This window comes from Dunckerocampus dactyliophorus, chromosome 1, assembly GCF_027744805.1.
Source record: "Dunckerocampus dactyliophorus isolate RoL2022-P2 chromosome 1, RoL_Ddac_1.1, whole genome shotgun sequence".
Taxonomy (NCBI): domain Eukaryota; kingdom Metazoa; phylum Chordata; class Actinopteri; order Syngnathiformes; family Syngnathidae; genus Dunckerocampus; species Dunckerocampus dactyliophorus.
This window is the reverse complement of record NC_072819.1, coordinates 20,814,927-20,830,150: the sequence shown is the minus strand read 5'-3', so window position 1 is coordinate 20,830,150 and position 15,224 is coordinate 20,814,927. Positions and strand designations below refer to the sequence as shown.

Here is a 15,224-nt window from a genome sequence, read left to right as displayed (position 1 = left end):
AAAAGTTTTGCGCCTCCGGGGCTCCGTACATTTGTGCTTGAGGACACTCATGAAATATTTTGAAATCATCACCCATTCCATATACCATTCTTACTCACGGTGTCTTTAAAGAAAGATCTAAAAAGAACATCGCGCAGCAACGTAATAGGTAGACAACAACAGTCAAGACACTACCAACGAATAATGCTGAATAATCAACAACTATGTGAGCTCTAAACATGTAACTTGGCAGCCATTTACAGCAACAGTACAGCAAAGCACGCTGGGAAACAGGAAGTGTGCTGTTGTCAAAACCATATACGTAGACACCACATCGAGGTCTGAGCCGTACGTCAACATCGCCGCCATATTGGATGTGCCAAGGCTGCGCCGTAAGGAAATACAAATAAATGTACCGGTACTTACTTTCATAAAGCGCCTTTCTACAAAGAAATTTAAGTTAATGCCTCTTGTTTACACATTCACACACGCATTAATATAAACAGTTAGGCACCAAAAACAATGTATTTGATCTTCTCAGGAGACTAAGGTAAGAACTGTATTGATACCACACAGCAGTAATTCACATTACATCAGCTATACAGTAGAGCACAAAGTAGTGCCAAAAAACATACACTGTATACAGTGTATATATCTATCTATCTATCTATATATATATATATATATATATATATATATAGTAGTTTTAATGCAATAAAATAAGAATATAAAATAAGAACATGAAAGTTATCAAAATAATCCATCCATCTTCTATGCCGCTTATCCTCACTTGGGTCGTGGGTATGCTGGAGCCTATCCCAGCTGACTTCAGGCGAGAGGCAGGGTACACCCTGGACTGGTCGCCAGTCCAATCAAAATAATTATCTGCAAATTAATGTTTTTTTAAACATTAAACTAAAAACTATTTAACTAAAAATAAATTCAATCTTTCCTAAAATAATATATAAATTAAGGCACAAGAAACACAAATGTATTCTTATATAAAATATGTAATGCATGAATGATCTACACAGAGATGGGTGGAGTAGCCAACAAAACAACTGTACTCATTTAAGAGTATTGTTACTTTAGAGTGATTTTACTGAAGAAAAAGATATGGGAAGTCACACATATCGGTGCCGGTTGATATCGGAATCGGAAATTGAGAGTTGGACAATATTGGTGATCAGCAAAAAAGCCAATATCCAACATCTCTAATTATTAGTATGAATTAAATTATTATTATGACTTTTTTATGATCGGCTTGAAGAAATCACATGGTTTACTGGCGCGTATGTACAGTAATGGTTCAGTTATCAAATATGGTTCCTTGCTTTTTACTGGACAGTAACAAAGTTAAACATACTCAAACAAACCGTGATGAGTAAAAGTGCTATTTATTCAACAGACAGACAAAGCAATGTTCATTAACTCTACAATGTTGGTCACCCTGATGGAGTCCCACACATGTTATTGCACCAACATGCTCACACTCTTGGTCATGGCGTCAAATCAATAAGGCACAAACAACACTAATAGATACTACAATCTCTAAACAAAACAATACAATATAAGGTCCATGTTAAGTTACTGCAGGTAGGCATTTTAGAAAATATTTTAACTATTTTCAGGAATCTGGTGAGGCCCAATCAGTGCCCTACCCCCATATCCACTTATAAATCATCACATACATGCAGTGGAGTTAACAGGGAGTAAACTTACTATGTCCCAACATGCTGCAAAACATGCCAGGAAAAGGAACATTCATTGTTTTTATCATAAAATGCAAAATGTAGTGATGAATTCAGCACTGGGTCATTACAAAAAAACTCACAAGAGAAGCGTTGACATTTTTGGGACTGCAACCAACTTTGAACCTATGTTAAAAAGTTACAAATTACATGTGTGCTCTAATAAGGTATAAAAAAGTGCATTGTCCCGAATGTGTGATCAGTATACATCATGTTATATACATTGGTAACTCCTACAACCCATATCCTTAACATTGAGTAAGCAATGCTATATAGTACAATGTCTTATTATAGTATAGAAATAATGTTAAAAAATGCTTCATAAATTTTCCAAAATGCCTCATCAGTGATGTTGAATTATTGTACATTTTTAGCTTCTCAGAAACAGAACAAAAAAATGAAAAACAAATTAAATTTCACAGGTCAGATCAGTAGAATATACTGTATTTACACACACACCAAGGTCCATAATTCTGCTTTTTTAAGGAACAGTCATAAAGTCATTATAAAATAAAAAAAAATCTCAAACTGAAGTACTCTACAGCATTCAACATTCCCCCACCCACTTAAACATTCTTACCTACTATTGGAAACTAAATAAAGATAGTAACAGTCATGCTGATTATTGTCTGGAAGTGTGTGCTCTGTCTAGATACAAACATATATATAAATATATAGCTGCACAGCAAACTGCAAATAGAGCATGCTTGTAAAAGTATAGAGTAGTATTACAGTGGATGTGGACATTGCAGTAGTGGGTTTACATGAATTCAGGTCAAGTGGGGCAGTGCCGCAACCCAGCCAGCAGATGATGCTGTGGTACAAAAAAGAATCTGTTGGTAATTGAATAGAATGTGAATTTGAATAGAACGTCGTGAGACTGGTTAGTTTTATCCTACTGATGATGTGTTCTTGCAATAGTAATGAATAATACCAATGATGGCGCCCCATAAATTCCGCCTAGCAACAAGTGTGCATACCAAAGTGTGACATGACTAACGTCTTTCTCTGTTCCTGTGCCTGCTCTCCAGCTAACTGTGCCTCCTGCGTTCTACGAAGCCTTCATTTTTTTCCCCACGTTGCTGTGCCTCCTGGCTAGCTAACTGTCATTGAGCCAATTCTGCCAAAAAAAATGACCATACAAAAACATGACATGACCAGTATAAAACAGGAATTCTGACAAGCAAAAGCTGACCATAAACATGTATGATGTAACCAGTTATTTTCTATTGCGCCTATTAGCTAGCTAGTTATGCCTAACAAATTTTACCTAGCACCAAGTGACTGTAACAGGACCAGGATTAAAGTAATTTTTAGTACTTCTATGTTGCTGAGACAACTAGCTAGCGAACTGTGCCCCAGAGAATCTGCCTAGCAACAGGTGATCATGCAAATGCGAACACAACATTTTTTGACAGTGCGCTTCCGAGTTAGCTTATTGTGCTCTACAAATTCAGCAACAGGGGTCCTTACAAATGTGTGACAAAACTAGGGAAGATAATTTGATAGCCATTTTATGTTATGTTACTGATACAACAAGCTAATTGCATTGTCTATCAACAAGTTACCTGACATGAGTAATTTTTATGTTGCTGCATTTGCTAGCTAACCAATTGTGACCCACGTGACCATTTTTCCCTGCGTTGTTCTCTGCCTGTTAGCTAGCTAATTGTGATCCATGAAAAAAACAGGGAAAAAAAGAATCCAAGCTGCCCCTGCTAGCTAGTGCATTGTGCCCCACAAATTCTGCCTAGCAACAGGTGACCATCCAAATGTGACCTAACCAGTTATTTCCTATGTCGCTGCCGCCTGCTATCTCACTGTGCCCCACACATTCTGCTTAGCAACAGCTGATGACCATGCAAATACGTGACATGAGCGATTATATTCGATGTAGTTAATTATAGATCACAGATCGGATACAACATGTGCATCTTTGAAAAGAAATGTAGATTTATAATGTCTACATTTGAAAAAGATTTAATATCAAACAGTCTAAAGGACAGATCAGGCCCTGATAACAGCATGCGTTGTTTCACATGCTGCACAATTATCGGAATACATTTAAAAAGAAAAAAAAAACATAAAAGGTGCTGCCATGGTTACAGCCAGTGTATCGTTCTGTCTCTATCCTGTCCTTTTATTCCATCATCCTCCGCCCTAATGCGAACGTTTTGCAGTAAAATGCCCTCATGCCATCTCGCAGAAAGCGCATTTCAAGTTAGCTACACCGGCAATGCCACTGATTCTCTCTGAAGTGTATGCTCTACCTGCCGTAGTACTCGTAAGTACCACAATACTACTCAGCAGTAGTCATGGTGCTCAGTCAGACTGGATGAAAACCTTTTTTACAACCAACATAACCTAATATTTGATCAGGGAAAATATGCAGTCATCTCAAATTGTATGAAAAATAAAATGAGTATTTTGTGACATTATTTTACTAATATATACAACTTTTATTGCAATGACTTTATATTTTTGTGTATTTTATATCTTTTATCTCATGACTTGCAACCAACAGTATCTAATATTTATATTTTGCAACCTCAATACAGACAATACAATTATTTTGAATACTACACTAACAACAAAAATAGTAATTATTCATAAATACTTTTTAAAAATTATTTTAGTTTGTACTCTATCTTATTTCATTATTTTGAATTGATATTCAGTTCAAGATTTCCAACCAACATAATATAATATTTAGTCCTGAATCATGCGCTCTGATAGGTCAATTTGCATGAAAAATAGCATTGATATTTTATCATTTTATTTTTCTTATAAATTATATTTTCTTTGCTTATTGTTATATCAACCACTACAGGCACTATTGGGTGACAGAAGAACAAGTGACTGCCTAGACAAAGCCTACTGGTCACCATGGCAACAAACCACACGGGGTGGCATGGCGTCAAAGTCTAAAAAAAATAGAAGAGTATTGGCGCCAAGCCAGAAATGTGACTGTTCCTTTTGTGTAATTTCCAAGGTGATAACACATTAAATATGGAATTAAAAAAAAAAACATTTAAGTAGCTTTTGGCTTGCTTCGAATGGGGCACATGTCATAAAGATGTCTAATAAGAAATGAAACACTTGGCAGAGCTCATTCAGGCTGTCCTTTACATGACACCCTATATATATACCCTATATAAGCACTACACCTTGAGTAAAATTGTCCAACTCCAATGTCAGATGGCGTGTGAACCAACTAACTCTATTGTCCACAGTAATGGGGGCAACGCGACATGATATATGTGAATTAAAGCTCGACACTGAAGGTGAAAGGACACAATGGGGAGCACTTCTGAACTCTTGACCTTTGGCCTCTTTGATTTGTTCCCTCTTTCATTCCAGACTTTCAGTCGTCTTTCAAAGTTGACCAGGAGACATAATGACGGAACCCAGCACTCTTCTACTCTTTAACCACTTCACACAGAAGGGTGAAGATGTGTCCTAACATGCATCTCTACTGTGCTGCCTGTATAAAAAAGTACAGGCGGATACATTTATTGTTACGGCTGATGCAGCAGGATCTCTGTGTGGAAGTGGTTACATTTTTATTGAAGTCATGTGACCTATCGGGGCCTAGTATGTAAGAAACTACTCTAAAAATGTGAGGGGAGGATTTGTAATGTATAAATGATAATGGGTGCTGGCAGTATCTAGCTGTAATGTTATCGTGAAACATTCTTTCAGATCATTTTAGGGATGATGAGATGAGAACTGTCAAAAGAAATGTCAGTATTGCACTACAAACCTGAGCATACTACAACTTGAATTTACTTGTAAATTTCCTTCAACCAGTCTAGCTTGGGCTGATTAACCCAATTCTCAAGAAACACTTAGAAAATGTGATCTATAAAGAGGCAAAGAGAGTGGAGTAAATGCCCAAAGGACTACACTCCTGTCATCACTCGACAGGAGAATGTTCTAGTATTGTTTTAGCTTAACTGCGGTGGTCAGTTTCCTTTATGGTGTTAAGTCTACGAGCCTTGTGGTGATGGCAGTGTGGTGTCGGGAAGGCGCTCTCGGATCCAGCTGGTCACCTCCTTCAGTACGGACTGCGCCACATCTGGCAAGTCGTGGTGAAGAGCATGGTAGCCGCCCTCATACACCTGGTGGGGAATCCCGCACAAGTCATGATCTGCACAATAACAAAAACGGTCAAGAAGCAAACGCAGCGTTCCCACCTTGAGTTTCTTGTCCGAGCTGGGAGCCTTTTCAAACATCATCTTGGAGCCTCTGATGTCGCAGAGCTTGTCAGCGTCGCCGTGCAGGAGCAGGAAGGGCCAGCTGACAGATGTGACGGCCCTCTCGATGCGAGCCGCTGCCCCCATCAGCTGCATGCCGAACGATATGCGCAGCCCGCCGTGGAAGTTTAGCTCGTCGGTGTCATAGGCCTCCACCTTAAAAGACGTGAACAGACTCCGTCAACCTCCTATTTATTTGCAACTACAGTATTTTCCTCATAGATGATAAGGAAAATAGAATAATCAAACTGTTCCCATCATAAAACCTTTATTAACTGTTAATAAAGCAATGCTTTAGTGACAAGTGTAACAAGTGTAAAAATAAGTTAACAAAAAGTTAATTCACCCTAATAATTTATAAATATTTGAGACTACAGGTAAAATGTACAGCACACATGTACCACTGTTTACAAAAGCCCACAATTTTCACATGTTTTTGTTTTTATGCTTCACTGATATTTTTTTTGTCAAGCGGTGAAAATTTCACACTTTGTTCAGCGGTCCTTGAACGCATTGTAGTTGGTGTGAGACGTACAAGTGAAACATACTACAAACATACTACATCCCAGCGGCCTGCAGAGCGTAGGAGCAGTGTACTACTGGGGCGAGTTGGAGTTGGAGTCAAAAATATACAACAAAAGGTGGCGAGAAATACTTCAATATTGAACAAAGCAAAATATGTTCTTGATCAAAAATCACTCCACACTTTTTACTGTTCTTTGGTATTACCATATATAACTTATTGTGTGGAGATATGGGGCAATAATTCTAAAAGTAATCTTCACTCACTCACTACTGCAAAAAAGGATAAATCATAATGCCGCACAAACACAAAAACAAAAAAAGTCCTTTGAAGCTGATGTCTCACAAGATACTATGAATTAACACCATATTCAATTAACCACCACGCAGTCTACAAAAACAAAATGTCTATAATTAGTGCTGGGTCAAAAAACATTGGTATCAACAGTTAGGCCGTTAGTTTTACTAACGCCACAAGATGGCAGTGGCTGCATTTGAAGTATTATGAGAGGTCAGCATCCAGCAGCTTTATTTACATCTGCATGTGCTTTAAAATGTTGCTAGTGTTGTCAGCGTGAAAATTCAGTCACATTACACTTGCCGTACTTGTTGTTTACGATGAACTCACTAAAGCTATTAATGCTGGCTGAGGAGTTGTTGCCTTACCGCTATTACAACATTGATTGGTTCTGTTGCTGCTGTGTTCTGCAGTAGACTTGCTAATAAATGACCATGTGATCAAAGAAAGCTATGGTCGCAAATGCACTTTCTGATGCACTCCAAATCATTATTAAATAGGGGTGTCACAAGATATCGTATCACAAGATCTCGCAAGATAAAAACGTAGCAAGATTAAAAAAAAACAAACTCTCATGGGCACTAGGCCTGGCACGATAATAAATTAATCACACAATAAATGAAAATGAACTATATAATTTTGTTGGCCTTAATATATTGCCATGTGCATGCATGTCTGTATCCCTCATCTCTCGCCTCCAAACAGGCAGGAGGAGAATCACTCATAGAACAACACCATGAACGGAGTGAGCCCTTTTGTCAGTCATACTGTCTCTTTATCTTGGTGGGTGGAGGCGGGGCTGCTAGCATACAAACAGAATGCAGAAGAGTGTAACATAGTAGAAATTAAATTAGTAGACTGCAATATATTGTTGTACTTTTATTGTGTACTTTTCTTAATAGTAATGTTAAAATCTCGTCTCATTCTCGGAGACCTGATCTTGTATATCGTCTCACCTCGTTAACTGAGTGTCTCGTAACACCATTATTATTAAAGTTAAAAACAAACTTGTGCATAGGGTTTTTAAATTGCGGAAACAACAGCCTCTCTTCAATTATCACCTGCTTCCAATTAACGCCCCATCCTCTGTCATGTTCTGCGTTGTCGCTCTGCTGCCGCCTGTCTGCCGTTTCATGCAGTGCATGCTGTCCTGCAGAGGCGGAGCTTTTGGCACACACCCGCTACCAATTACTCACCTGAGCTTCATATGCTGGACGCCGGCACTCTTTCGGCGCCAGATTGTTCCTTGCTCTTCATGCTTGTATTAGTGTATTTCACTTTCTGGTCATTCCAGCGTAGTTGTGAGTATTTATTTTTCCCCTGCTTGGCTTCTCCAGCAGCAGTGCATTTAGCACTTCTTGCTAGCTATTACTGCCTGCTCGGGTTTCAGCAGCGCCTTTGTTACCTAGTAAGAGTTTTGTGTCTTTAGTTAGTAGTACGGACTTCTGGAGGGGCCTACATTCCCCTCAGTGTGGTGACCCCAAGCCTGCCGCAAGCAGCCGACCCCGTGGTCATGCCCAGCCACGAACCCAACATTCCTCATCCCCCACGCTTTTCAGGAGAGTCTGTGTCAAGTGAGCAGTTCCTCCATCAGTGATCGCTAGTATTTGACCAGCGGCCAGGAACCTACGGTTCGGACCATTCTAAAATGCCGTTTATCATGAGCCTCATCACGGACAAAGCTGCTGCTTGGGATATAGCGGTTAGCAAGGCTAAACAAGTCACACGTTCCTCCCTCGCTGTATTTTTATCGAAGATGAGAAAAGTTTCTGATCATCCCATTAGGCGACGAGAAGCGGGAAGTCGACTTCTCGATATCAGACAGAAGGGACGTTCAGTAGCTACCTTCTTGATTGACTTTAGCGTTTTGGCGGCTAAGAGTGGATATGACAAGGTCGTCCTGTGGGGTATTTTTTGTAAAGCCCTCAACGTCCGCATCAAGGATGAGCCAGCGGAACTGGATAACAGGCTGCGGGAACGTGATCTAGAGCATGCCAAGGAGCATGTCAAGCACCCGGCTGAGAGAGGATCCGACGTCACGCGACGGGGAGGACTGCTTCATGGACGCGACTCCCTTTGAGCCATCGGCCGGATCAAGAGTGTCCACATTACTGCTTTGATTGACTATGGGCAAATGACAGTTTCTTGTACTTCAGGTTTGTTGATAGAGATGGGTTTGTCAAGATTAAGCTCCAGAGTCCTATTTAGGTGCGTTCCCTGTATGGATGTCTCCTGGCGGTAGTCAGCTATTAGCACTTCGCTTATCTGGTAATCACCACGTCAGGCTTTTCATTATTCCGTCACAGTCCACACCCGTGGTGCTGGGTTTAACCTGGTTTAGGTTACATAATCCTGAGGTTGACTGGAATAAGACACGGATTCTTAACTAGAGTTGCTTTTGTCACTCCAATTGCCTCCAGTCTGCGATGACAGAAAGCCTGGTAGTCAAAATGCCCGTGGAAAAGATTAAGCTGTCTATAACGTTTCGGCGGGATATCATGACTTATATCAAGTACAGTCAAACCTGTCTTAGCGGCCACTTTTATAGAATGGCCACCTGCCTATAGCGGCCACTAAAAAAATCCCCTGCAGCAAATTTATGTGTTATAGACCCTGTGTATAGCAGTCACCTGTCCAACGCGGCCAGCGGCCACCCATTTTGTCTCCCTTGGTCAATATCTGACCGCATATAGCAGCCAAATTACCGACTCGAGTAGAAGCTTCATGCACGAAAAAGTTTCGTTTTTCAATCAATGAAGCCGTCGTAATTACTGAGTCCTAGCTCAGTCACAATCATTCACAAGATCCACACAAACTGTCAGTTGTTCCACATAAAAAAGCCGTCTTCTTTTGAGCTTGCTATTTCCTGGTCAAACATGTAACTTTAAGAGCATTTGCACCAAAACATTACCGCAAATTAGGCTGGGAACAGGACGTGCTCCCAGCGACGCTACAATAAAAAAAAAAACATACGCTAGCATGCATGCGGCAGCAGGAGCAAAACTGAGTTTGGTTGTACTTAATTGAAGTATTTTAGAATGTAATCATGTTATTTTTGATCAATCCTCATCCACATATCCATCAAAGTCCTCATCTTCTGTATTTGACACAAAAAAAGCCGTCTTCTTTTCCGTTCGCTACTAGTCTGTTAACTTGTCAGTTTTATTCAGCTCCGAAGCAAAGAAGGAAACTTCTCCTGTTGCTTCTGCCAACTTTATTTATTGAACGCGGCCACCAGAGAGGACACAGAACACACACACACACACACGTCTCGTCTCTCCTTCCTGCTTGCCCACAAGCCAAAGGTTAAACAAGCCCCACTACATAGCTGTCCAGGCAAGTGTAAGTGACACCGTTTATTTCCTGGTGTGAGACAATGTGCACTGGTCATAACTGTAATGCCGCTTGTTGTGGGGAAGGAGAGACTCGCGTCGCCGATGCACTTTAATGGCTTTATTAACAGCGGAGAACACTGCAGGACTTTACATCCACGCCAACATAAACACACTTCCCAACTCTCTCGAAACTCACAGCTAGCACTGAGCCTAGCTCTCCTGCTCAGGACGCCCACCGTCACTTCCCGTCACTTCCTGATGAAGTAAAGCTGTAATGACACTCTGCCGTATAAAGAGTAAAATATTAAAAACAAGCGTAAAACATTACTAGCACAGCTTTGTTCTGTGGGTCGTGGATAATAACAAGCCTAGTAGTGCTGTACAACTTTTATCCACAGTCCTACAGTGCCCTCTACTGGTCAACATTATTATTATTTTTTTCCTTTTTTTCTTTTTTTTCCCTCTACTGGTCAACATTCAAACTGGACGCCAACCTATAGAGGCCACCTGTCTATAGCGGCCACTTTTGCAGACTCCCCTTAGTAAAGATCGGGCACAGACGCTGCCACCTCATTGACCCGATGACTGCACGATCAAGCTTCTCCCTAACGCTCCATTACCTAATGCCAGATTATATAATGTTTCTGGTCCCAAACAACAGGCTTTAAAGGATTATAATGCCACTTCTCTGGCAGCGGGTCTCATCCGTCCCTCCTCGTCACCCTTAGGAGCGGGTTTTTGTAATGGTCACATAAGTCTATCGCTGAGTTGAGAGATGGCCATAAGCACGTCACTAAATCTCAGCTGGAAGGAAACTTTCTGTCATCAAGTGAATAGACAGTGAACATTTACAGGCTATATTCATATATATACCAGCATCGTCATCTGTTGTAAGGTTTATTGTGGCGAAAGGAAACGCCCTGTCAGGGCATGTATTTAAGAGAGGCCGGTGCTGCGCACCGGGAGGAGGGAAGAGTGACATCACACGCCAACCTGGGATCCTGAACTAATGAATGAACTAACGTTTTGATTTTCCTTTTTGACTGGATTACCTTTTGCCCATGGAGTACTGGACGCAAGGATCTACGCCAGGTGGCTTAACCAAGTGGATGCGCATTCGTGAGTGGAACTGCGGATTACACTTCAATGCTTGAACTGTAGAACTATACCTTGCCTTGCCATATTTTTGTGATTTTGGGGACATTTGAGGAGAGGTAAAGTATGATGTTTTTGTGGGATTGAGTTTTATGGTGGATTGCTTTCGTTGACGGGTTTGAGGGAGTGGAGAGTGTTTCATATATTTAGTTCGGGGGGAGGGAGTGTCTGATGCAGGATTAATTTGGTGCAATTAAACTCCCGTATTGGAGGCAATTGAGTATTTTCGTTGCTGTTCCTTTCTTCCAGCTGATATCTGGTCCACTGCGTTGTAGCTTCGACACTTCTAATAGGAAGTGCGACTGTTACTGTTTTTCTTTGTTGGAAAGGATAAATCGTTGCACCCATGCATCGACTACCGGGGCTTAATACGACGTTACTCGTCGCCCCTAATGGATTCAGCATTTTCTGCAGTACCTTCTGCTAGGGTCTTCACAAAGCTGGACTTACGTAACGCCTACCACTTAGTGTGGATAAGGGACAGGGATGACTGGCAAGGCCACATTCTTGGGAGCCCTAGGGGCGACTATCTCGTCATGCCTTTCGGGTTGACAAACGCCCCAGCAGTATTTCAGAGCCTCATCAACGACGTCCTCAGAGATATGTTAAATCAATTCTGTTTTGTTTACTTCCCGTGACTTACAGGAGCATGTCCATCATGTTGTTGAGAAAAGCCTCTACATTAAAGCTGAAAAATGTGAATTTCATTCGTCGTCCATCTCGTTCCTGGGGTACATCGTGGAGAAAGAGCAAGTTAAGAGCCGATACCGCCAAGATCCAGGCGGTGGTCGATTGGCCTTCTCCGACAGCAAGGAATCCTTTGCAGAGGTTCCTGGGGTTTGCAAATTTCTACAGAAGGTTTATTTGTAATTTTTGTAGCAAGGCGGAACCTCTGACAAGGCTGACATTCACAAAGAGGCCGTTTGTGTGGTCCCCAGAGGCCGAGGTGGCCTTCGCTGGACTTAAGGTTTTGTTTACCACCGCACACGTACTCTCTCATCCTGATCCATCCTTGCAATTTTTTGTAGAGGTCGACGCGTTGGATACAGGAGTGGGAGCGGCCCTGTCCCAGCGGTCCCCGGTCAACCAGAGGCTCCACTAGTGTGCATTCTTCTTGCGTCGTTTCACTACTGCAGAGGGTCACTACGACGTGGAGAATAGGGAGCTGCTGGCCATCATTCTCGTGCTGCGGGAGTGGAGCATTGGCTGGAGGGCTCGGCCATGCCATTTGTGGTGGTAACAAACCACAAGAACCTTGCTTACATCCGAACTGCCCAGCGACTCAATTCCCACGAGGCACATTGGTCCCTGTTTCAGACACGTTTCAAGTTCTCCATAACCTACAGACACAGACACAGATCTTGGACGCCTTGTCCAAGATCTCTGGCCCGGCGGAGGTGGAAAAGACCCTGGGGGCAATCGTGCCTGTAGCCAGAATGTTGGGGGCTCTCAGTTGGAGGTGGACAGAAAGGTGTCTGAGGCAGCGACCGCCGTGAAGTTACAAGGGATGTCTGGATGGCAAGCTGTTCGTGCCAGTGGAATTAAGGTCGGAAGTGCTACAGTGGGGACACTCGTCCAAGCTGGCCTGCCATCCAGGAGTCAGACGCACAAAGTTTGTGGTGGATCAGAGGTTATGGTGGCCCTCGATGACGTCGGACATTAGGGAGTTGGTGGCGGCGTGCTCTGTGTGTGCCAGGAATCTCTCCTCCCATCAGCCACCTGCGGGGCTGTTACCCGTCCCGTCCTGCCCGTGGTCACACGTTGCTTTGGACTTTGTCAACAGTCTCCCGCCTCCTCGTGGCCACACTGTCATCCTGAACATTGTCGAACAATTTTCCAAGATGGCGCATCTCATCGCCCTTACCAGCGATGGGAGACAGCCCAGCTTCTGGTGAGACACATCTTTTGTTTACATGGTATTCCTGTAGACTTAGTCTCCGATATAGGACCCCAGTTTGCTTACCGGGTATGGAAGGCCTTCTGTAAGGCGTTGGGGGAATCGTCCAGTTTGTCCTCTGGATATCACCCACAGACGAACGGCCAGACAAAGCGGGCCAATCAGGATTTGGAAGCTGCTCTTCGCTGTGTCTGCCACCAGCATCCCGCCTCGTGGTCCTTCCACCTCACCCGGGTCGAGTACACCCACAACTCGCTCATCTGCCCGGCTACAGGTATCAGGTCTCCCTTTAAGGTAGCATTCGGTTACCACACCCATTGTTCCCATCACAGGAGGAGGAGAAGTGTCTGTGCCATCGGTCCATCTGTACCTCCGTCCACCGAGTCTGGAGGGAGACTCGGTCGGCGTTGTCACGGACTGCTGCTCACAACCGTCAGCTGGCGGATCGACACCGGCCTTGTTCTGCAGACTGCCAGCCGGGCCAGAAGGTGTGGCTCTCATCTTGTGACTTACCCTTGGTAAAGACTGGCAAGCAGCTGGCACCTAGATTCGTGCACATTTGCTGTCAAGCTCAAGTTGCTACCGTTGCTTAAAGTCCAACCAGTTTTCCACGTTTCACTGCTTAAACCGGTCACCTCCAGTCCTGTGTGCCCACCAGCTAAGCCTCCACATCCACCGTGCGTGATCGATGGGTCTGCCAGCATACACAGTGAAGGCCATCCTGTACTCAAGAAGAAGGAGTAGGGGTGTGCAGTATCTGGTCGACTGGAAGAGATATGGACCTGAGGAGCGCTCCTGGCTGTCCCGCTCCTGTATATCTCCTTCACAATAAGCCAGGTATGCCGCCATGGGGAGTCTTATATAAAAAAGGGTGGGATACTGTCATGTTCTGTGTTGTCGCTCTGCTGCCGCCTATCTGCCGTTTCGTTGCAGTGCATGCTGTCCTACAGAGGTGGAGCTGTTGGCTCACATCTGCTACCAAATACTCACATGTGCTTCATATGCTGGATGCCAGCACTCATTCGGCGCCAAATTGTTCCTTGCTCTCTGCCTGCACACCGTACTGCCTGCTTCATGCTTGTATTAGTGTGTTTCACTTTCTGGTCATTCCGGTGTACAGTATATGTCCCATCCTTGGCTTCTTCAGCAGTGGCGTATTTTACATTTCTTGCTAGCCTGCTTGGTTTTCAGCAGCGCTTTGTTACCTGGTAGAGTTTTGTGTCTTTGGTTAGTAGTATTATTTCCCCCTGCTGTTACTTTACTAGCAGCGCTTTGTGTTTCCCCTTATTGGCTTATCCTCTGTGTCTTTTTGTTATCGGACTTTTCTACTTTGGTATGTATGGTTGGATCTTTTTCCTCCGGTGGAGTGTTTTTAGTATTAAACCCTTTTTGTTCACATCTGTGTGTGTTGCCTCTGCATCCTGGGATCCAAAACTCCGGCCTAACCTGAATCGTGACATCCTCTTTGCAGTTTAGGTAAATAAACACCTCCACTATAATTAGAGCATTTACAGTATGCTTTCAGGCTTCAGTGTATCATGAAAAACATTTGGGTGAGGTAAACATCCGGGTGAGGTAAATATTTGTTTACTTTATCCTGATGAAATAAAAAGCTTTCCATTTCAGGGTGGTCTCTTCCTTTCTTTAGGTCACACAGGTCCACAGGACACATGCACAAAATGATACACCCAGAGGAGACCTTTCCAAATCCATTGTGTTGCAATGTCTGTACATGTCATCGCTGCACCAGACAACAATTCGTCTGGCCTGTCGTCTGTTTATGTCTCACCTGCTTCTTGTCCCGTGAGACCCATTTGGACTCAATGGACCCTAGACTCAAGCTAGGCAGCATATGGTTCAGAATCTTGGCCAGGAAAACCTGGAGACAGCGAATACACAAAAACACAACAAAGAAATGATTAAATGCAATTGCAGTATTTTTAACAGGCCCATGAAATATGTGGACAGCCTGCAGACTGGAGACTATATTTTTAAACCTGACTTAACCTGTTTTTCGCTTTTTTTCACACC

At 42.9% G+C, this 15,224-nt stretch overlaps 1 protein-coding gene across 2 annotated transcripts in view; it reads right to left on the bottom strand.

Annotated features, from left to right (window-relative positions):
• Positions 1 to 1,360: 1,360 nt before the first annotated feature.
• The window catches only part of mgll (monoglyceride lipase), a 51,888-nt gene continuing 38,024 nt past the window's right edge, over positions 1,361 to 15,224 (bottom strand). For both annotated transcript variants that reach the window (XM_054770142.1, XM_054770135.1), the window contains 3 exons: positions 14,983 to 15,072; positions 5,927 to 6,142; positions 1,361 to 5,851 (listed from right to left, as the gene is read on the bottom strand). In XM_054770142.1, the coding sequence (XP_054626117.1) occupies positions 5,720 to 5,851; positions 5,927 to 6,142; positions 14,983 to 15,072 (438 nt within the window). In that variant the 3' untranslated portion in view covers positions 1,361 to 5,719. The remainder of the gene's footprint in view (positions 5,852 to 5,926; positions 6,143 to 14,982; positions 15,073 to 15,224) is intronic.